At 32.5% G+C, this 24,471-nt stretch overlaps 1 protein-coding gene and 1 long non-coding RNA gene across 2 annotated transcripts; one reads left to right on the plus strand and one right to left on the minus strand.

Moving 5' to 3' along the window:
• Positions 1-5,681: 5,681 nt before the first annotated feature.
• On the minus strand, positions 5,682-13,433 carry LOC148779047 (uncharacterized). Its single transcript, XR_016047042.1, has 7 exons — positions 10,590-13,433; positions 9,485-9,579; positions 8,961-9,314; positions 6,966-7,257; positions 6,709-6,873; positions 6,174-6,620; positions 5,682-6,037 (listed from the first exon to the last, which is right to left on the minus strand). It is a non-coding gene; the product is annotated as an uncharacterized LOC148779047 (long non-coding RNA).
• Positions 13,434-18,603: 5,170 nt separating this feature from the next.
• On the plus strand, positions 18,604-19,734 carry LOC105420184 (uncharacterized). The gene is made up of 4 exons (XM_020663537.1): positions 18,604-18,789; positions 18,879-19,104; positions 19,268-19,332; positions 19,423-19,734. The coding sequence occupies exons 1-4, from the start codon at positions 18,604-18,606 to the stop codon at positions 19,732-19,734; spliced, it is 789 nt and encodes a 262-aa protein (XP_020519196.1).
• The last annotated feature ends 4,737 nt before the right edge of the window (positions 19,735-24,471 follow it).

Raw genomic sequence — 24,471 nt, forward strand, 5'->3', positions numbered from 1 at the left:
TAATTGTGACCTCCCTGTCGAAAGGCAAATGGTCTCATTGTATAAAATCCCAAATTTTAAATAATGTTCAAATAATTGTGACCTCTCTGTCGAAAGGTAAATGGTCTCTTTGTATACAATCCCAAATTTTAAATAGTGTTAAAAAATCGTATATGCATATAATTGTCTCCAACAAGTATAAGATAATTAATATTGATTTAATCTGGATTAGTATAATATCTTGGTTTAAGTTATTTTTGCGGAGTACTATCGAAATTGAATAAAATAACATTAAATTGGGCCATTTGCTAATATAGAAGTTATTAAAAGAGAGATTTACATTAATATTTATTTTATTTAACGTTGTTAAAATTTTGCCTGAAATTTAACGTTGTTACACTAATACGCAGTGGTTCTTTGCTTATATTTCGGATCTTCAAGATCCAAAAATCAATAAAAAAATTTGGACATTCAAGATCCAAAATTGCGGACTTTTAGATCTTGAAGAGTAGTCAGGGCTTCTTCTTTTTTACCCTAACCAAAATGTTCATATTTTCAATTCGATTTTAACTAAAATACATGATCTTGCGAGACAACGTAATTTGCTAATGCTGAAAAAAAAAAAAAAAAAGTTTAATTTTAAAGTAAATTTTGGATTTTTGAAATTTAAAAAAGTTCATAAATACAATTTTCAATAAGTTTCGGATATTCCAAAATTATAGTGAGGCCAAAATACAATTTTAGGATTTTAAAATATGAAATTTCAATTTTCAAATAAGTTGAGGATTTTCCAAAATCTGAGATTGTTGGGACACTTTTATTTTTGGGGCTAAATAACATAGTTGGACACTAAATTATTTTTTTTTGCAATTTTTTATTTTTAAAATTAAAAGATAAATTTTGGATTTTCAAAGACCAAAAATGCTGAGAGACTCTAAAATGCAATTCTTTGAATGGCAAATATCCACAAGTTTTCAAACCGCAGGGAAGAACTTCTTAACTGCATGCTTCTTAGGTATAACGAAACTATTCAGGACAAGATACAGTATCTTTGGTGCATCATACCCCCATTACTATCCCCTAATATAGTAACCCACAAAGTTGAAGCGATTGACTCGCTATTTGGATGTGATTGGTACAATTCTTACACTTGCATTGATTAATTTATATTTATTTTTGGTTATTTTATATCATAGTATATTTTATTATTAATATTTGTTGTGTATTGTTGATTAATAAAAAAAAATTATTAATATTGATGAAGTTATTTGTTTTATATAATTATTTTTTGTTTGTATTTAAATTTGTTGTTTATTTTGTGTTTATGTGAGTATTTATTGTTTTTTTAATATTATTGTTTACTAGTCACATTTTAGTAGTATACTATTTCAATCGATTATGTAATACTCCGATTGTAGAACCCTAAAGTAGTTAGAAATATCCCAATTTTTTATATTCCATGTTTTGGCTAAATATTGTTCAACTTGTTTGTTTGTATTAAAATTTGTTGTTTTTTTTGTTTTATGTGAGTATTTGTTGTTTTCTTTTGTTTATGGTTTACTAGTCACATTTTTAGCAGTACACTATTTCAATCTATTATGTAATACTCAGATTTTTAGTTAGAAATATCCCAATTTTTGGTGTTCCTTATTGTATTGAATTTTTGTAACACAAATTTTGCTATTCGTTTAATATAGTAGCATTGACGATGGCTACCGAGGGAGTATAACTAGTATTCCAGTATGGGGGTCATTTGAGATGAATGCAAATGATGGATGTGTTACTTATAAAGATGGAAAATTGAAGGTCACCAAGTATAATGGAAATAGTTCTTTGGAGGAACTAAAAAGTCATTTTGGTAATTTAACCAAGTGTGATCCAAACAAATTAACTATTATGTACCACAACACAAGTCTATCTAGTGGGCTTGCTTACCTTTTATGTTGGGAGGGGAATCTTCAAGAATTGTAGTATATATTGCCGCTGCAATGGAGCCATAACATGAATCTGTTGTTGATGGCTCATCTTCAAGGAATATGTATATCTACAATTTATTTTTTCATTTGTAAACTACTTTATTTTAATCTTATACATGCAGAAATTGTTATTTCATCTTGCACTCTATCTTTTGTCAATAGTTGGCGTAACGCTTTACCTGATCAAGATCAAAACATTCTAGTGGTACCCAACCCTGAGCTTGTACCAGAGCGTGATATGGAGGATATTGAACCACTAGAGAGTCTATGTAGAGGAGTTGGTAAAGAGGTTCAATTGAATATTGGGCAATGTTTTGAAAATGTTAATGAATGCTGACATCATCTAGTTGATTTTGCAATCCATAACAATTTTGTTCTAAAGTTTGACAAAAGTGATTTAAGACGGGTGTGGGCAAGTTGTAAGGCAAAGAGAAGCACATGAGAAGGGCGGTGCTTACGAGTTAGCAGTACCGCATACTTTAACGTGCAGTCTATGGTTAAGGAGCACACATGTAGTGGCCTAATGGGAAGCGTCCATCAGCCACTAGCTCGTAGTGATTGGGTAGCAAAAAAGATTAAAGGCCGCCTTATTGACCAACCAAAAATAAAAGCAAAAGACATCGTAAAGGATGTCCAATGTGATCACGGGGTCGGGCTTTCCTACATGCAAGCTTAGCGGGGAATCGAAGTTCGCATCCACACAAATGAAGGCAGGTTCAAACTACTATTTATTGTTTATCGTCCATACATTATGGGTTTTGTTAATGGATGCAGGCCACTAATTGGTATTGATGAGACGTTCTTAAAAGGAAAGTATCAAGGCATATTATTGTGTGTCATCGCGTTAGATGCAAATAATGGGCTCTTCTCATTGGCATTTGCAGTGGTTGAGAAAGAGAACTACCAGAGCTGGTATTGATTCTTAAGTATATTAAGTGAGCTATTTAATGAGTATCCTAATCTAACTGCCTTAACAATTATATCAGATCGAAAGAAAAGCCTACTAGAAGCAATAGATAAATGTTTTCCCACATGTTTTCTATCATTCTGCATGCGACTTATGGGAGAGAACTTGAAGGGCTTTATGAAGAAGTCAGCAAATACTGAAATATTATGGATGTTGTTTTAGAAGGCTGTCCATAAAGCGACCATTAGTGGGTTTGAAAAAGTAATGTTTGATATACAGTGTGATGACCCATATACATATAAGTGGATTAAGAATATCCCTTCCAAATTTTGGGCAGATGCCTATTTTCCAAGGTCTAGATATAGTCATCTTATCTCTAACATGACCGAGTCTTTTAACGCTTGGATTTTATCTGCTCGAGAGAAGCCAATCATTATAATGTGTGAAGAAATAAGGGTACAGTTGATGATCAGGTTTGAAGAGAAGAGTGAGTTAGGTAATACTTAGAGCGGCATGCCAGTATCGACGGTTCAATAATTACTCGACTTGCAAAAGATGAAGGCTCGATTTTACACACAGTTATATCTTCCATGGACACGCATTTGATGTGCAGTTGTAGAAAATGGCAACTCAGTGGTATTCCGTGTGCTCATGTCATTGCGGTTATTAACCATATGCATTTGGATTCCACTACTGCCTTAAGTATTTCACAGTGGAATGCTTTAAAAGCGTCTTTCAAACTCCCTTTGGGCCTGTCCCGGATGATATTGAGTTGACATGTATGTTCAACTGGATAGTGTAGCCACCAAGGATTACACGCATTCCCGAAAGGCCAAAGAAGCAACGAAGATTATCCGAAACTGAACAGCCAATCACCAGGCCTTTGAAGTACAAACGATGCGGCGCAGTGGGGTCATAATAGGAGGACATGCAGAGAACCGATAGAGTGAATTACTTGTTGTCAATATTGTGTTTTTTATATTGCAAATAGGCTATGTGAATTTGTAAAGGCTTCATTCAAAAATGAAAAAGTTGCATATAGATGAGAAATACAGAGCATTTGTTGCCACTCTTTGTGTCACGAAAGATGATTTCAATTTTGGAAATATTTGTGATAGCCTTAAAATAAATTTTCATCTTCACTTATAAAATTTAAGGCCTAAAAAATATTTGTGATAGCCTTAAGGTAGGCTCTAATTTGATTTTTTTAGAGCCAAGGCTCTAATGTAGGCTCTAAGGTAGGCTCTAATTTGATATTTAAGGTAGGATCTAATTTGATTACCTTCTTATAATCACATTTTAGATAGAACACTTACTCGCATCCATCTTTAAGATGGTTGCTTTACACTTCCTTACTAATATGGTAAATACAATTTCTTAGTGGCATTAGATAGCGGAATGTAAACTACGAGACCATTTATCTTTGTCACAAGGAGGTCACTTGCACTCCTAGTCATTAAATGTCATATTAGATGGTATAGAGCATTTGTCATAAAGTTTGAGAAATATCTTTTTGAACTTTGAGTGTATGTAATGACACTAAGTGATTTCGGATGTTGAACATTCGAAAAAGTGAAATTTTTGGATGTTCAACATCCAAAAATATCAAATTTTAGATTGTGGAACATTCGAAAATGATTTCGGATATCCAACATCTGAAAACATGATATTTTCAGATGTGGAACATCCGAAAATATGACTGACAAATCCATGAAGTTCTTGGATTTTAGTAGTGATATTTTCGGATGTTCAACATCCGAAAATGTGATATTTTTGGATGTTAAACATTCGAAAAATATCACTGCTAAAATCCAGGATTTTGGATGTCCAATGTCACATTTTCGGATGTTGAACATCCGAAAATATTACTGCTAAAATCCAAGAACTTCCTGGATTTTGTCAGTTATATTTTTTGATGTTCCACATTCGAAAATATCGTGTTTTCGAATGTTCCACATCCGAAAATTTGATATTTTTAGATGTTGAACATCCAAAAATTATTTCGGATGTCCAACATCCGAAAATTATTTCAGATGTCCAACATCCGAAAATTTTATATTTTTGGATATTGAACATCCGAAAATTTTATATTTTCGAAAATATCACTTTTTCAGATGTCCAACATCCGAAATCACTCAATGTCATTACATACACTCAATGTTCAAAAAAAGCTTTCTCAAACTTCATGACAAATGCTCTGTACTATCTACTATGACATTCATGTGACCTCCTTGTGACAAAGATAAATGGTCTCGTATTATACAATCCGCTATCTAATGACACTAAGAAATTGTAGCTACCATATTAGTAAGGAAGTGTAAAGCAATCCTCTTAAAGATGGATGCAAGTAGGTGTTCCATCTAAAAACAATGGAAACTAACATGCATCAGTGGGGTAAATGTGCATCTCTATCATAAATTCTAATCCAATATTATTATATATGAACTTATTTGTTGAATAGAGTTTAATTTGGGTTGAGAAATGTCTGATCTGGACTTGTTATTGAAACACTGCCTCCAGTAGTAGCCTGGCTTAGTAGTAGATTAGAGTAAGAATTATCATTTTCTGGTGAGATAGAATTAAGAAGAGAGAGTTACTTTAAAATTCAACCTTTCGCAAATTGTGAAGTCATGCTGCTTGTTTTGTGCGAGAAGTGCAAAGAAGTCAAGAGCTTAGATTAACTCGATTAATCTGTAAAGGCTTAAACAAAAGTAGAAAGACTTAAAAAAAGTAGACAGACTAAACCAAATTCTACATAACAAAATTCATTCAACAAATTGAATACATTACAGTGGTCAAAATGACCAAATGTTCCAATACATTACAAGGGTCAAAACTCCATTACATTGGTCGCATTCTCTTAGGCTGATATTGTTTATTTCGTGTGTTGTATCTTCTAGGTTCTTCAACTACAGTGTGTAGATAGAGCTAGGTCTTCTACAGCCTGATTACTTTCACCCACATCATCATGTCTAGCCTCGTCAGGTATACCTTTGTCATTATATTCACGTAGTAAATTTTCCATCCTGGCTTCTACGTCATCCATATCCACAGGCGCAAACTTAGACAACGTTTCAAACGTGTTGCTAACGCGATTATAAACTTCAAGATACAACTTCTGTCTAAGTGTAATTACCTCTGCTAACATGATTGTAGATGTCTGAACTGCACTAACCTGCAAAAACAAGATAGGTAATTAATATATTTAAACAATTTCATGGAACGAATAGCTAAGTACAAGACTATAAGAATTTGTAGGTCAATATAAATATATCAACTGGTCCTCATAACCTCGAGGTCTCATTATATACCGTGGTTCATGAGCAGGAACCATATATTCTTCTTCCTTGTTATGAGGTTGCAATATGTCTTTGGGTGGGTTAGTGACATTATGGATTATAGAATGGGACACTAAGTTGTACCATGCCTTATACTCCTCTGAGGGCAAACCTATTGTCAGTATCTTCTTCAATATCAGGCATCATGCGTTCATGGCGAGTCAACCAGTGCATGATTTTGTCTGTATTCATATTTTGTCTATCTCGCTGTCCATCTTGTCTGCTAGACCTCTTATTAACAGCCAAGGAATTTCTAGGAATGTGTTGTTTAGCTCTAAATTGCCGACGTATAAGATTTGGCATGTACGGTTCGACAATATCATCAAATATAAGAGTCGTTATGCACATTGCAGTTTGATATGCCTCCTGCCTGTCATCTGAAATTACTTCATCAGGCTTAAAATATGGATTTCATATTACCTGTTATATGATATGCAACCAGTCAATAAAAATAATTACAAATACTTAAATACATTTAAAAGTAATCAATATCAAATTACACACTAACCTCATTAGGTTGGAGGTTATCAAATTCTTGTCTGATGCAAGGCATTAGGTTATGTGGATTGCCATGATAAATCTTTGATGGCTCCCATCTTTTGGCCCTAGGCATATTTGGAGAGATATTATGCGGTATGGGCCTCATATATATAATATGCTCATACGACCAGCACTGCAATGAATTAAGTGATGATAAATATTCAATATTTTAGAAAAACAGTCTAAACTATTACGTTTATGTTATATACCAAAAAAAAAGGTTACCTGCATGAGAGTGGATGAACCACTCAAATATCTTCACTTGAAATGTCACACCCCATGAATTTACAATACTGATATTTCTGAGATGTGACAGTCAAAACATATATACATCTCTTGATAGGACAAATTTACAGTGGCGAATTCTTACAAAGTAACAAAAGAGAGTTTAAGCACAACTACAATATCTGCTAGAGTTGATCCTGACGAGCACTCAAAATGAAACTGCAGTTATCTTGAAAAAAATGTTTACCATAATTTGATGAGTTTAGCTACTCCGTAAGTGATCATCATAATCCTAAAAATAATCATGGTTGAAAGTTATCAACATTTCAAAAAGGAGATCTATTAACAGAAATGCATTAACAGTTTCACTTTCAAAAATGCATAATTAAGTATAATCCAAATAATAGAAATGGATATAACATTTTTACAGCAGTTCATAATTCAAACGATTTCACAATTTACCCTACTGGCGTCCCAAGTAGGTCACCTATACACCCCATCAGCGTCCTGATGGGTCCACTTAATCCCTATCGGCGTCCCAGATAGGTCCACTTAATCCCTGCAGGTCCACTTATACCTCACCGACGTACCGGATGAGTCTACTTAATCCCTACCGGCGTACCGGATAGGTCCACTTATACGTCACCGGCGAACCGGATGAGTCCACTTGCATACTTAAAGTATATCTCTTTAAACATTTGAAAGCAGCAATATCATGTACTCAACATATCACTGAAATTATTAACATAAATTTCACTGAAACCATTAATAACAATCACTTTCAATAACACTTCAAAAATAACCAGTCAAATATTTGGGATCAAATTTAGAAAGGTAGTCGTTCGTAAAAACATTCTAGCATAATTACCAATCTAATATGTATAGAAAAACTCTTATAGAAATTCATGAAAATTATCACAATTTATGGGATGTCAATTCACAAATAAACATTTTACAGACAATGCTATAATCAATTGTAAAAATATCAGTTTTCAAATAATAAGGCAGTCATTTGCACATGAAATTTACAATGTCTAAATATTCAAAAACAGTAGAAAGAAATCTCACAATTTTACTAAAAGCAGAAATATCACATTTATTTCTAATAATTTTACAGTATCTAACATTTTCTAACAATAGACAAGAAAAATAAATAAATTTATTTTTCTAAGAATTTATAGCATTTAAAATTTCAAACATAGATAAAATATCACAATTTTATTAAAAAAAGATTATTTTTCGAAATAACGAGGTCACTTGCGCATAAAATTTATCGCGCCTAAAATTCATGATAATAAGCATAAATAATTATTTCATTTCATTTTCATTTTTTTTTTTAAAAAAAAATGATGGATTATTTTTCAAGATAATGAAGTCACTTACCTAAAATATTTGAGAGGGAGCTTCCGATAAAAATTCGGCTAGAGAGAGAAAAAGCTCACTGCGTTTCGACTAGAGAGAGAGATCTCAAAATTTTCTAAGGTGGGAGTCCTAAATTCTTACGACACCTTATTATAATCTTTTATTAAGTTATACCTCACAAATGAGGTGTAACAGTTAAATTACATCTTAAACGCTTAAAGCTCACGTCCACTAAAAGACATGGCAAGAGCAAAAGCTTAAACCAGGTAAAAGCTTTTGAAAGTAGTGATGGTCCCTAAGGACCATCATGCTCATAGGGACCATCACTTATTAAAAGTTTCTTTTCTTTTTTCCTTTTTTTTTTTGAAATTTTAGGATTATTACATGAAAGTACAAGCTTTTCCAAGCGAGCGATAGAGGAATGCAAGGGCTGCAGCACCCCAAGTATATCTGTTGGCTCCCTCAATATATTCAAAAAATTGCAAGTACCTTGTTGGCACTGTTGAAACTAATGCATCAGCGAATATGGTGACACTAATGAGGAAGAGCAGATATGCTTGAGTATATCTATAAACTTCACCAACAGTTGCATCAGGTAGCAACTCTCTAAAATTCGCTTTCAATTATGTCTACCTTAGGACTGTCAGGTTGCCATCAGGGACTATACCCAAATTGTCTTCTATATACTGTCGCATATCACTGATAGGACGAATGTAACTAGCTCACCATCTACAACCAGTCTTAAAATCTCATATACATCAAATAGCGTTGGTGTCATCTCACCAACATGAATGTTGAAATGAAATGTACTGGTCTCAGAATGCCACCTCTCTACATTAGCTGAGACCAAGGATGATCAATCCGGCCTGGCCGAATAATAAATAGCAGATCCAACCCAACCGCGTTTATTAATTGAACTTGTTCTTTTGATAGATTCCATTCATTTAATCGATAAGTCTTCTCATCAATTATAATTCCTTGTTTCTCCTGAAATACAACGAATAGACAATATATTAGTCCCAATATACAACATATTAGTCCCAATACATATACATGTACTTCTCATAGAATGTTTGAATCTGACTACAATTTATTGAAAAATAACAAATTAATAGAAAGGGCAGATGAATATATACATATACATGTCTTTCCCATACAAAATATGATGCATGTTCAGGATGAAGTTGCACCAAACTAGGGTCTTGAGGACCTCCTGGATATCCTCCATAGGGATGTAAACGATTCATATTCACTGAAATCCCATATGGTCACCATGTTAATCATAACGTTACATATACAAAAATTAACTAGATAACAAACAAATAATAATGACATGATATAAACATAGTGTTATAGACCATAACCTAATACTACTCTATCAAAAGAACATGATAATACAATGGAATTAAATACAATGATCAAATTATTCACCATAACCTAATACTGCTCTATCAAATACTGCTCTAGTCATGAATTATTCTATCCAAAATATAATTCACATAAATCACATACAATGATCAAATTAGATTTGGTGTGAAACGTTTCTGTGTACAGATCCATTCTGCAATGAAGATTTGGGGGGGGGGGGGGGGGGAGGGGGGGAAGAGCAATGTAGAGGAACAGTTTGCATATACAAAATAATTTTTATATGTAATCAGTTCGTTGTGCAAGAGTTTTCCAATCCTGCTTTTTCCCACGTTTTGTTTCACATGTCTGGAATTCCTATGGACCTAGTTTCTAATGTTTGGTAATCCATTGGAAAGCAATCTCCCAGAATTTGGATTAATACATATTTTTAGCCGTTCAATGCATATATCAGGTTAACCATTTCACTTCAATTCTCCAATCTTTAGGGGTGTTAGGTATCCTACTCTAACCTTGCTTTTCTCTTAAGAAGTTTCTCCTTTTCATCAATTTCAAATTTGCTATAGTATTACCATTACAAATCACATTTTGAGGCAACACAAACTCGATGAATAATTAAACTGTAATCCATACATACAAATTACGAGCAATAAGCATTCAAAAGAAGAGCAATAAGCATTCAAAAGAAAATCTAAGGACAGGACTTAAGAAAATCATATAATAGAGCTATAGAAAAGCTATAAGCATTCAAACAAAGACAAATCACACCAACACAAATCTTCACTAATTGGGCAACCAATTACATCATAAAATTGATATAATTGATAAATTGATCAAATGCAACTAAAAGAGACCAATATTATATAAAAAAAGTGAATAAACAATAAAGAAATTCACCCCCAAAATCAGGCCACTCTTTGAATTAGCTATGAGCCTCCATAGAACACGAAAAATAGAGCTTTCCAAAGATTCCAGGGCAGCTCCACTTGATCATTATTCATTGACCAATCCAAAAAATAAAAAAAATACAAATTGGGTATTCAATGGATTACTAGGAAAAAAAACCAAGAAAAATAAAATAGAAAAACCCATACCCAAGTTTTTTACATATTAAAATAGAGCTTTTGTACCCAACAAAAAATAAAAAAGAAGCAGACAAATTAAAAGAAAAAGCTTCTAAACATACAAAAACAAACTAGAAAGTACAAAAAAAAAAAAAACCGTACCCTTTCTACATAGCAAATGTAACTTCTATACTAATGTATTTTTAGGGATGCATCATAAACCCAACAAAAAAACTAAAGGAAAACCTAATAAAAAATAAAAAAAACCAATAGTAAAAACAAAACTAGCTAAATGATGCAGAGAAAATAAAGGACCATTAGATGCAGAGTAGAGCATAATGAGTTGTTTCCGATAAAAAAAGAAGGAAAAACCAGCAAAAAAATAAAAAACCTTTCCTTGTTGAATCAGATGAAGAGGTTGAAGTTTATGAGACTTCGAAAGTGATTCTCGTTTGAGAGAGAGCACAATAATAGGGAAGAGGGAAGAGCAGAGTCAATGGAGAGGAGGGGTTTAAGGGGGTGAGAGAGAGTAGGGAGGTTTTGAGAAGGAGTCGCCGCTGTTTTTTTTTTTGCTCAGACTATCAGTTATTTTCGAATGTTCAACATCTAAAAATATCAAAAATTCAGATGTTGAACATCCGAAATTACGAAATTTCACGTCTTCAACTGCGGCTAATTTTGGATGTTGAACATCCGAAAAACGCAGATATTCGGATGTCAAACATCCAAAAAGGGTTACAGTTGTCTTTTTTAAAAATAGCATTATAGAAGATAAAAAATGGACACAAGTATAATAACGGAAAGTATTTGGTAGATCCGTAATAACGCAAAGTATAACGGATGTCTACGAAATTTTTTCAAAATAAAATGGTATAGAGGGTGACATTGTGATGTGATTGGGGCTATCTACGCTATCCATTTAGAATGGATAGTTGGATAGAGGGAAGAATAGAAGTTTTATGCTGTAGAGGAAGCATAGAAAGCTTGACCTCAAAAGTAACCCCTAATATAACTCATTACTTTCCTTTCAACCTAATGCAAAAAGATAACACTCCCTTTAAAATAGAAAACAAAATATATTTCCTAAAAGTTAAAGATAAACACCTTGTACCCCCGACCAGTACAAGAGATAAACTTTCCTAAAGGAACTAAAAAATTACCGTCCTCCCAAGCTAACTCCATTGTACTTACCTTTTTATTTCAAAAGAGGATTCAAAAGAAATACTCTAACTTTTCTAAATAAAAGCCCACTTAGAAAATATAGACACTAAAATACAACTAAGGGCCAGTTTGGATATACCCAAAATTACAATATTTTTGGATTGCAATCCAAAAATCTTATAAAATATATTTGACCCGTATGGACAACCACTTAAAATTACAATATTTTTAAATTGAAATAAAAAAAATTTTAATATCTAAACAAAATTTACGATAAAAAAAATTGAAAGTCATACTTGAATTTTTTTTTATTTTTTTGGATGAAAGTGCGACCTTCTCTCATCCGTTTAAAACGCGAGCCTTTTGCCCACCCTTTCAATCTCCTCCCCTTCCCTGTAACCCTAAGCTCTCTAGAAACGCAGATCACAGAGCCTTTGCCACCGTGAAATTGCTTGGGTTCCTCCATTGAATGACCTAGGGCTCTGAAACCCTCCATAAGAATCAGATCTCATCATCTTGTGAGGCCGATAAGGAATCGATTGCTCCTGCAGCACCTCACCTTCTCTCCGATCTTCTTCCAATGTGTAGTTGAATCTAGATTTCCTTGAGCCTTTGGCCACAGGCGTTTGGTATTGATATGGGATTGTAGGTATAGTACGGGTTTTGGGAGTAAGATTATGGTAATTGGTGGGATTGCCCATCAGAACCAGGGTTTTGCTCTGGCTCGATTTAAAGGCGGAGTGAGAAACAACTGCTGAGTCTATGACAGCCTATAGCTCTGCATCGTCTAGGTTGTTGTCATCTGGAAACAATCATGGCCACCATTGTCACCTGCACAAGTTGAGAGAGAGACGTGGCTTCAATAGGTTATATCTTGGTGTCCCTATTAGAGAGAGAGAGTGTGTCAAGATGGGTTAGAGAGAGAGATGGTTTCCATGGGTTACAGAGAGAGATTGAGAATGAGCTTGAGAGGGGGAGAGAGCGAGGCTCAATATGAGCTTCACTGGTTATAATTTTATCATTAATGTTTGGTCCAGTGGTCTTAAAGCTCCATGAAATTGCAAATAGGATGGTCTCTTCCAGCTATCGTAACGAGTGTTGCCATGCTTTTAGTAGCTTGAGAAGGGAATTCCTCGAAGAAAGCATTCTCAGATTAGGATTTCAGAAGCTCGGCATCGAAGATGTTCAAAAGATGGGGTAGAGGGTCTTTTTTTTTTGACAAATGAAATTAGACATCCAAACGGTTTACCAACATAATAAAATAAGACGAGAATGTTTTTCAATTGTGGTGGAAAAAAGTTGCATTTTTTTTTTCTGTGAATATTTTTTCCTTTGACAACCAAACTGGCCCTAAAATATTATCTTTTCTATAAAAAAAATAATTCCTAAAATATAGACTTATTAAACTAAACTAAAAAAACCCTACTAATCTTATTTTTAAAAAATTAACCCTAATAAAAATAAAAGTCTACCCTCATCTCTAAAAAATAAAATTAGATTTTGAATCAACCCATTTTTTATCTACGTCAGTTTGTGAAGAGAAAAAAAAACAAAGCCCCAATCCGAGAATTTGATATTTTGGACCTTGAAGGTCTTGGATTTTTTTTTTTTTTAATCTTGAACAGTACAAACATAAGCAAATTCAGAACTACCTAGAAAATGTGTATAGGTGTAATAATGGTAAACGCCAAATAAAACAAATATTAGAGTAATTTTCTCTAATTATTATTGTAAAAAAATTAAATTAAATTGTAAAATTTAGTTTTTTTTAATTGAGAAACTCCTTTTAATGGAAAATATACAAATCTTAGAATCAATCATTTTCAAATAACTAAAAAGATTCCAAATAAATGGAAATCCTCCATCAACAACTTAAATCTCCATAAAAAAAAGGTAATCTTATCAACAACATTGCCTAGCCTATCAACAACATTGCCTATCCGATGGTCACATGACCGGATAGGTATTCTCCTCTGCCCAAGCCCTCGGTGGTCACATGACCACGCATAGAGAGCTGAGATGATCCACCCATTGAAGAAGATTATGAAGGTAGAGAGAGACTGCAAGTATTGCCACTTGATCTTTGAAATGTTTGATGAATCGGGTGGGCACATGGCTCTTTACAGGAATAGAAGCCGCGGATTGAATGTTAGTGATGGATGGAATTGTTTGATCATCTCGACATCAGGATGGATGACCTTCCAAAAATAGTGTATTTTACGACGTATTATCTACACTGTTCATTTTCAAGATTTTCATATGTTTATAAATCTACTTGATTTTAATCATTTTTTAATTTTAAAATTTTATAATTAAATAAAAAAATAGATTTTGAGATAATCCTAAAAATATTTTATATCAAAATTATATACGATGATAAAATTTGAAGACGCACCTTATCTCTACAGCTACAGATGCATCTGTATGCCAACTGCACCTTTTTTTCAAGGTTTTGTTGTTCTTTTATTCTTTTACTGGGACTCATGAACCCACCCTTGGTGAATGAATCTCAATTTTGTCCGAAATCGTGTCTGAATTTTGCCGTTCTTCTCTTACGTTTGTGGTCGCTCCATGCTCTTGATTATGTCTTTTTCTCAATTTTCTATTTTCTTTTGATTATTTTTTGTTTTTCTTTTTGCCGGCATGATATTTGAGAAGGAAAATCAATAAACAATTTTCAAGAGAAAATAAATTCTATATTCAAAGTAAATTAAACTATTTGGAAAAAATTAGCTTTTCAATTCTTTGAGTGGTCGTGTAGTTCTTACTAATAAAAGAAATAATGTCCTATGTTTTAGTTAGAGTAAATGACAAACATATCAGTTATTTTAACATGATTAAAATTATGCTATTGAATTTTGTATTAGGCAAACTTTCTATGCTTTCCTATAGCATAAAACTTCTATACTTCTCTCTATCCAACCGTCCATTTTAAATGGACAGCTTAGATGGCCCCAATTACATCACAATCTCACCCTCTATACCATTTTATTTTTAATATTTTTTATACAAAAAAATTTGACACCAAAATATGAGTGTCGAATCCTCTCTTGAACTCTCAAATATAAAAAATATAAAATAAATATTTCCAGTAAAATAAAATGACTAAAATGGCCCCGAAAGTTTCAGGGGTATCTTGGTGACATGAGAAGGTGATTTAAATACATAAAAGGAGGCATGCACCATGTAAATGGAGATTAAATTTTGATTGATAAATAAAATGCTTTCTTGGAGAAAGATGCCCCTTTGTGGGTGTGTTTCTTCTCTTGTGCTTATGGACCCATGTCAGAATACTCGTATCCGCACATTATATTCTTTCTTCATGTGATTTCCTTCACGATTTTTATTTTTTTCTTAAACGTAGTTATTTTTACTGGTATTATTTGCCGATAATTTTATACTGTGTCACACAAATTTTTAGATTTTCAATATCTAAATTTAACAAAAATAAATGATCATGTGGGAAAATGCAATTTTCAAATGTTGAAATTCCATATTCAATTTTCAAATAATTTTAAATTTTCAAAATCCGAAATTGTTGGGACGCTAAAATGCAATTTTTGGATTTTTAAAATCCAAAATCTCAATTTACAAATAAATTTCACATTTTCAAAATCCAAAATTGTTGGGGCACTTTATTGGGGTAAGTCAAATTGTTAAGATGTTATTATTTTTTGCCCGTTTTTGGAATTTTAAAATCAGAGCCATTTTTAAATTAAAAAAAAATTAAATTTTCAAATGAATTTCATATTTTCAAAATCTGAAAAATGTAAGGGGACTCTAAAATGCAATTTTTCACATGTTGAGCATCCCAAAGTTTTAAGGAAAAAGTTTATACAAGGTTGCAACTTTAAAATGTATAATTAAAGATACACCTAAAAAATCTATCATAAAAGGTCGTTCGGATGTTGGAAAACCCTCTAATTGATCATCTCGACATCGAGATGTATGGATATGAAAAGAAAAAAGATTTTAAATCCGTAAAATAGTGTATCTTGCAACCCATTATCTTATTTGAACTATTTTTAGAGTTTAAGAAAAGGGAAAATTACAAAAACCCCCCTCAAGTATACTATCTATGCAACTTACCCCCCAGCTAACCTGTCATCTCATTTTTTTTCCCCACAATCACTTTTCCTCCCAAAAACCCCCAAGGTAAAAAGTTATTATTTTTTGGACAGAAATGCCTTTCCTTACAAACAAAAGTCAATTGACAATCCCAAGTAGCGTATTGCCAGAGCGACCAATTCAACAGCCGGAGCGATGTGGCTCCAGAAGGTGTACTATCGGAGCACGTATTTGTACTGCCGGAGCACTTGTCTTTATTGCCGGAGAGACCTATTCAACCGCCAGAGTGATGTGGCACCAGAAGATGTACTGCAGTAGCGCGTCTTTGTATTGCCGGAGCGTGTGTCCTCATTGCGGAGTGACCTATTTAACTGTCGGACCACTATGGCTCTAGAAGGTGTACTGCCGAAGCGAGTTCTTGTATTGCAGGAGCACGTGTCTTCATTGCCAGAGCGTTTAAATGGACTGCCGGATCACATGGGGAGAGATTCATGGGTAAAAGCCATGAGGAGAGAGAGGAGGGTAGTTTAGTCTCTCTTTTTTTTGTTTTGGATTGGGGGTTTTTGCAAGGAAACATGGTTATGGGGAAAAAAGAGAGAGGAAATATTAGCTGGGGGTCAGTTGCATAGATAATATACTTGAGAGGGGTTTTTGTAATTTTCCCTAAAATTTATATATTCTCAAGCCATCCTAAGTTTTTTTTGTCAAAATTATGTTTATGATAAAATTTAGTGGTGCGCCTTAATTGGATAGTTTAGGAATAGTTTGGATGTATCCAAAATTGGAATATTTTTAAAAAAAATTTAAAAAATAGAATATTTTTAAATTTCTTAAAAGAATTGAGATAGCAACTTAGAAGCGTTTGGATAACCCCATTAGATTTTATTCCCCATCAAAACAAATTATGATGCTAAGCCAAATTTACCTCTAACCGTAAGTGAAAAATATTTGAGTTCAACTCAAATTTTTTTCGCTTCTTGCATCGCGCCTTCCCACCCAACCTTCCCACTCTGCGTTGTACTTACAAAAACCTCTCTGCTACTCGTTGCACTTACAAAAACCTTTCTGCTACTCTCAAGCAGGTCTCAGAACTCTTTCTCTCTCTCATCAAATCACTCAAAAAGTTTTTAGGGGTAGGTTTGTAAATGATAATTTACTACATCAAAACATTGGCAAACGAAAGTTTATAAAGGACGTCTAACATCTTTGGTCCATCAAGGTACTCTCTATAGAAATAAGCATTTTATGATGTTGGGGACTTTACCTCGAAGATTGAAACCAATATAGATTGTTGATTTTTTGAGGTTTTTTAAAAATAAATGGGGATTTATATAAAATGAGAGTTTATGATTCAGCTCAACACAGGCAATGGTACATCACTATTCATTATGGGTGGTAAGAACCCTCTTACAAACTCTCATTTTAGACACCCTGCTGCTACACACTCTGTCTGTAAAATCATTAGACACCCTGCTGCTACACACTCTGTCTGTAAAATCAGTGGCCGACCATCAACAAAAAATAGGCACAATCTTCGTCATGTCAAAAGTTTGTGAAATCTACTTTGGTGAAGTAGTCAGTTTTCTGAAACTTTAATTTCTATCTCCATGGATATTATCTCATTTATTTGGTACTATGTTGCTTGCTTTTTTATCTCTCTCTCGAAGAAAAACCAAATGATTTAAATCTTTCTCCCTCCAAGAAAAACCAATTGATTTAAATCTCTCTCTCTCTAAGAAAAATGAACTTATCACTTATTATAATTTGTGAGCATGTTTTTTATTTTGTGTTGTTTTCTTTGTATGGAAAATTATGATGTATTAGAAGTGTTTGATTAATTTTTTGAAAAAAAATTTTAGGCTAATCATTGCTGATTACACCAACCGGTTTCCCCCTCATTTGTTGTACTTCAACATGCATTAATGTACATTTGATGTTGAATTTCCAGTAATGTTATATAATAATATTCTGCACCGATAAATAGTAGCATAAACCCATACATTTGTTCACAATCTTTTTATCATGAAGGTGTAAGTGTATAATATGAGATAGCTACACAAAATCTAGTTTACATGCGATGCTTCTGTATGTGAGTTATGATATATGTAAGCTTCTATAACATCCATTTTACATAAAGTCATGATTGTGCAATAATTTGACAAGTGTTAGAGGGTATTATTCAGCCTAGAGATGTCAGAGCAACCCCCCTACCTCTAAAGATCCAATCAAGACAAATTGGAGTGCAACTCGCGATGAATTCATGGTTGAGCAATTGAAAAAATTACATTTTGTTAGGAAGCGGTCTGATATTGGATAGAAGAAAAAGGATTGGAGGTCTGTCTTGGATGCATTTAATAAAAATTTTGATGTTCAAAATACCGTACAATAATTTAAAACTCGATGGGCTACACTTAAGAAGTAATATTTTATTGCGAAGAACTTTATTAACCAAAGTGGTTTCAGTTGGAATGACCATGCCCATGTTGTAATTGCTCCAAAGTTTGTCGTATGGAGTTAAATGTATTTCAAAGCTTTTTGAGATTCTTTGAAGTAGATATCTTCTGAGTCATACTCGAGGTGTAAAGGTTGAAGATAAGTTGGAAATGTTCTTATACATCATGGGGAAGAGCTCAAGCAATCACACAGTCCAAGACCGGTTCAAACACTCAGGTGAAACCGTTAGTCGCCATTTTGAGAGAGTTCTCAATGTAATATATAAATTATCATTCGATTATGTTCATCTACCTTTAAGTAGCTCTCCTTCAGAAATTCGCAAGAAAAGCATTTATTATCTCTTTTTCAAGGTATTTATTTTAAATTTAGGTATCCATCGATAATTTTGGAAAACTGATGATTGATTTTAATTGAAGTTTTCTTGCTTTACTTTTTGAAGAATTGTATTGGGGCAATAGATGGTACCCATATTCATGTGAGTATTGGTGTTGAAGAGCAAGCTCCACAATGGAATAGGAAAGGCTTTTTATTACAAAATGTAATAGTAGCTTGTTCTTTTGAACTTCGCTTTGAATATGTACTTGTTGGGTGGGAGAGATCATCATCAAATTCTTCTGTGTTAAAAGCTGTACTAAAATCTAATTTCAAGGTTCCCAGAGGTCACGGTTAGTTTTCTTACCTTCAAAAATTTTATATTTGGTGGAATATTTAAATTTTATTTCAAGGTTGCTAATAAATGTCATAGTTCTCATCCACGTCCTACAAAAGTATTGTTATTTTTAGAATATATATATATAGCTATAACTTTTGTTATTTATATGCATTCAGATAAATATTATCTCGTTGATGTGGGTTATGCAAACACACAAAACTTCATAGCTCCATTTAGGGGGGTGAGGTATCGTTTGAAGGCTTATGGTTGGGGAATTTTAGCCCAATAAAATGCAAAGGAGCTCTTCAATCTTCGGCATTCATCTCTTTAGAATGTTATTGAACGTGCATTTGGCTTGTTGAATAAAAGATTCCCTCTCTTGAAAGTGGCAACAATATATCCTTATGAAACACAAGTTAAGATAGTCGTTGTTGCTTGCACTTTACTTAGTCATATCCGAACTATAATAGATGGTGATGATTGGCTCTGTGAGGAGTATGATAGGGATCTTACACGTGGATCACTTAAAGGAACAAATATTCAACATAACGATGTAAACCCCCAAGTTGATAAAAATGATGGTGATGAACTACGAGATCTTGTTGCTAAAGCACTTTGGGATGACGATTGTGCTCACTATTGAACATAATATGGCATATAGATATAATTGGTTGTAATCATGTTTTCCATTACTCTCTTTTGCAGAAAATTTTTCAATACTTCGGACCAACATAATAAAATAAAATGATAATGTTTCTCAATTAAGAAAAAAATTGCATTTTTTTTTTCAATGTGAATATTTTTTTCCGACATCCAAACTGGGCATTAAGGTTGCAAAGATTTTGAAAATCGAAAAAGGTCAATTCCGTTATTTAAAAAATGGGAAGTATTATTGGAATAATAGGTAGCAAACTGTACTAATGTAATAACATAAATTTTAACCATAAAAATTTATAGGGAAAATTACGTAAATATTTATTCAAGTTTCCGTTATTAATAAATTACTGAAAATTTTCCGTCATTACTAATATGTCTGTTTTTTTGTACCTCACAACAATTTTTTAAAATAAAAAGATGAAACTACCCTTTTTTTTGTTTTTTCAAAAACCAAAATCATGCTAATTTCGATTTTTGAAAAATTAAAAATTTTAAATTTTCAGGTTTTAAAAAACAAAAATTTTAAATTTTCGGACCGAAAGTTTTTCTCTGGCTTGTGGTCCTCTGCGTATTCTCTCTACCTCTCTCTCTCTCTTTCTCTACTTGCTCATTTTTCCCTTGAAATTCCTATTGTTGGAGAGTATTCTTTTCTGCTCCTCTCTCTCTCCTCTCTCTCTTCTTAGGACATGGCTGACTAGAGAGCATCATAGGGCATCGGTACTCATGAAGCCTTCAAGAAAAGCCCTAGGCCAACCTACAGGAAACCTCCTCCAGGTATTATATCTCTCTCTTCTCTCTCCCTCTCTCTATATCTCTTTCTTACATGGTTTTTATTTTTTATGTGCTACCATTTTCTATGTGAGTTATGCTTGGTTTTCTGCATTCTTTATGCCTCTCCTTGATCTTTATTTGGATCCTTGGGTATCGATTGAAAGCTTCTTTTTTTTTCTAGGGTTTCTGTTGCTTCTTTGAAAATTAAGTAGGTGTTCTTGTGAGCTGAGTTTTCATTCTCTTCGGATCTTTTCTTTGATCATGTAATTCTTGGGTTGATCATAACCCTCACTCCAATCTGTAGAAATGTGTTAGTTCTCTATTAGAACTTTAGCGTTATCATCTCTGAATTTGAATGATGGGCTTCTTTCTTTTTCGATATTTTTTATCCGTTTTTTTGAAAAATAGAAAATTAAAAAATTTCGATTATTGAAAAATAGAAAATTAAAAGATTTCGGCTCTTGAAAAACCGAAAATTTAAAATTTGTATTTTTTAAAAACCAAAATTAGCACGATTTCGGGTTTTTTAGTTTTGTCTTTTTTAAAAAAAAATTGTTATGAACTCCAAAAAATGGACATATCAGTAATAACGGAAAGTATTTGATATTTTGGTGATAACAGGAACTAAAATAGATATTTACGTAATTTTTTCAATTTTAAATAACGTTAAAAATGTATATAATTATATCTAATTAGTATACAACAATTAATATTGATTTAATCCGAATTTAAATAATCTCTTGCTTAAAGTTATTTTTGTAGAGTAATTTCAAATTTAGAAGAAAGGAACATGAAATTGATCCATTTTCTAACATGGAGGTAACTACAATAGAAAAAATATGCTAATATATATTTTATTTAACATTGTTAAAATTTTACTTGTAGTTTATCGTGATGACATCTAGAGCCGGCTTTTGGGTGGTTCAAAAATTGGCTATATTTTGGATCTTCAAAGATCAAAAAATCAACAAAAAAAATTTGGACCTTCAAGATCCAAAATTGCATATTTTAAGATCTTGAAGAATAGCTAGGGCTCTCTTTTTTTCTTCTTTTTTTTTTTTTTTGGCCTCACAAAAATTTTCAGATTTTCAATATTCAATTTTAACAAAAATTTTCAGATTTTCAATATTCAATTTCTATTGTTGAAAATCCAAAATTTTAATTTTAAAGCAAATATTGGATTTTTTAAATCCAGAAATATTCATACATACAATTTTCATTCAATTTTCAAGTAAGTTTCAGATTTCCATATTCCAAAATTTTTGGGAGGCTAACACAATTTTAAAATTTTAAATATACCATATCAATTTTCAAATAAGTTTAGGCGAAAGTGTTGCGACCAGCGTTTTAAAAAACGCCGAGTCGAACCGGACTCGCCCGGTTCGACTCGGAAATAGTGAAAAAGGAACCGGATCGCCCAAAAATCGGAAATCGTCTGGTTCTAGAGAGAACCGGACGATTCTGTACAGTGAATCGCCGATTCACTGTACCGAATCGGCGAGTCCGAACAGTGAATCGGCGATTCCGTATGGAATTTTTTTTTTTTTTTTTTTTTGTAATCCATGATAGATTTTTTTGTAATACTTGATCGATTTTTTTGTAATACTTGATCGATTTTTTTGTAATCCATGATCGAATTGTTTTTGTTTTTTTGTAATCCATGATCGAATTTTTTGGTTTTTTGTAACCCATAATAGAATTTTTTGTAATCCATGATTGAAATGTTTGTTTTCTTTTCTTGTAATCCATGATCGATTTTTTTTTTTTTTTGTAACCCATGATAGAATTTTTTGTAATCCATGATCGAATGTTTTGTAATACATGATCGAAATGTTTGTTTTTTTTTTGTAATCCATGATCGAAATGTTTGTTTGTTTTTTTTTAATCCATGATTGAATTTTTTGTTTTTTGCTTTTTTTGTAACCCATGATAGAGTTTTTTGTAATCCATGATTGAATTTTTTGTAATCCATGATCGAACTATTTTTTTCTTTTTTTGTAATCCACGATTGAATTTTTTGTTTTTTTTGTTTGTTTTTTTTTGTAATCCATGATCGAATTTTATGTAATCCATGATCGAATTTTATGTAATCCATGATTGAATTTTTTGAAAATTTGTGATTTTTTTTGTTTAATCCATGATCGAATTTTTTTTTGTAATCCATGATAGAATTTTTTGAAAATTTGTGATTTTTTTTTTAATCCATGATCGATTTTTTTGAAAATTTGTTTTTTTTTTTTTTTAATCCATATTATTCAAAGAGAAAACGAGAGAGATGATGATTCTGAGGCCACCCTATCCCAGCCATATTATTCACATATCGAGTCCCAACAGCAATAGTGTAGGGATGAGCACGAAATACTGTAAATTAAATGCTGAATGGCGGTTCATGCAGGGAAAGAACATATCAATATTCGCATATTCATTCAAAAACATGAAAATTCTTAATGGAGTACCCTCATTTTTTATTGAATTCCTAAAAACCAATATTTATAATGAATTTTAATAATTTTTTTGAATTTTTTTTAAGCTTTATTCTGACCGATTCACCCGATTCCCGATCCGGATCGCCGATTCGTCGATCCGGATCGGTTTTTTGAAAGCCCGATCCGGGTCACCGATCCGTTTTTTAAACCATTGGTTGCGACACTTCCCTCTTTGGGGCTAAATAAAACTATTGGGACGTTCATTTTTCTCTTTGTAATTTTATTTTTAAAATTTAAAATTTTAATATTGAAATATATTTTAGATTTCATAAACCAAAAAAATTTGGAGACTCTGAAATGCAATTCTTTTCCAATGGCAAAGATTAAATTATATCTTAAGCATCTCTACACTCAACACTACAAATACCCCTTTAAATCTTTAACACTTCATTACATGTACTCTCTCACTAGAGTGGTACACTACTTTCTCTCTCCCTCTAAGCCATCAGGTATGGCATGCCCTAGGCTATCGCCTCTCCCTTTCTCTCTCTTCCAAAGTGTATGAACGTTATGTGAGAGAAAGCTCCTTTGAAACTCCATGTTCTATTAATCGTGATTCAAAGTTGAAATTCAAGCCATGGATGAACTAATATTAAAGTCGTCATCAATTGAGTAAGCTATTATCAATATTCTTTTATTTTAGTTAATTCACCTTGCTGTAAATTACTAATTACAACAAGTTTCCTTCATCCATTTGATGTTAGATCATTTATTTCTTTGATCTACTTTCATCTACTTTGATTCCATTTGATTCATTTAGTTGAAGGCATCATCCATGCACAAATTGATCTAATTTCCATGAGCTTTTCCATTTGTTTTTGAAATATTTTACTAATATTTCTCTGATATTTTTTCAATCAAATCAGTCAATTAGATTTTCATTTTAATGACTTAAATTACTGTTTTCATAAGAGGATATTATGCCGAATTATGTGGCTCGATTTATGAACTCTTTTGTTTTTTAATGGCCACGATTTCCCCTATAGTTTTCCCACTTCTTTTAATCATTTGATCTTTGTAAATTCTTCCACGTTTCAAATGTATATCATTATATTGATTTACTCTCTAATTGATTATTTTGGTGAGATTTTAAAAGAAAGACTTACATCTTAATCTCTATGCTCATGATATTGATTTCTTTATCAAATTGAGAGTAATTTATGTTTCCTTTTTCTCCCACTTTTTCTTATGGTTTGGAATCCATATCATTAAGTTCTCTCATATGTTAGAATGTGTTTCCCTATTTGATGTTGCTATTGGCATATGTAATTATGCCATCAAAAGTCCTCCCATGGCATACAGCTAAGATCCAAAGCCGTAAACTGGACAAAACAAACTATATAATTGCCTTCCAATAATCAAATTTTATACACACACACAATACTTATTTTTTGTGGAGAAAGGAGTTTGAATTTAAAGTGTATGATGTAATTCCAGGGTTATATATAATTTGGCAATGTATTTGT

The sequence above is a fragment of the Amborella trichopoda genome, chromosome 13 (genome assembly GCF_054954075.1).
Source record: "Amborella trichopoda isolate Santa Cruz 75 chromosome 13, AtrichopodaSantaCruz75HAP2 v2.0, whole genome shotgun sequence".
Lineage (NCBI taxonomy): Eukaryota > Viridiplantae > Streptophyta > Magnoliopsida > Amborellales > Amborellaceae > Amborella > Amborella trichopoda.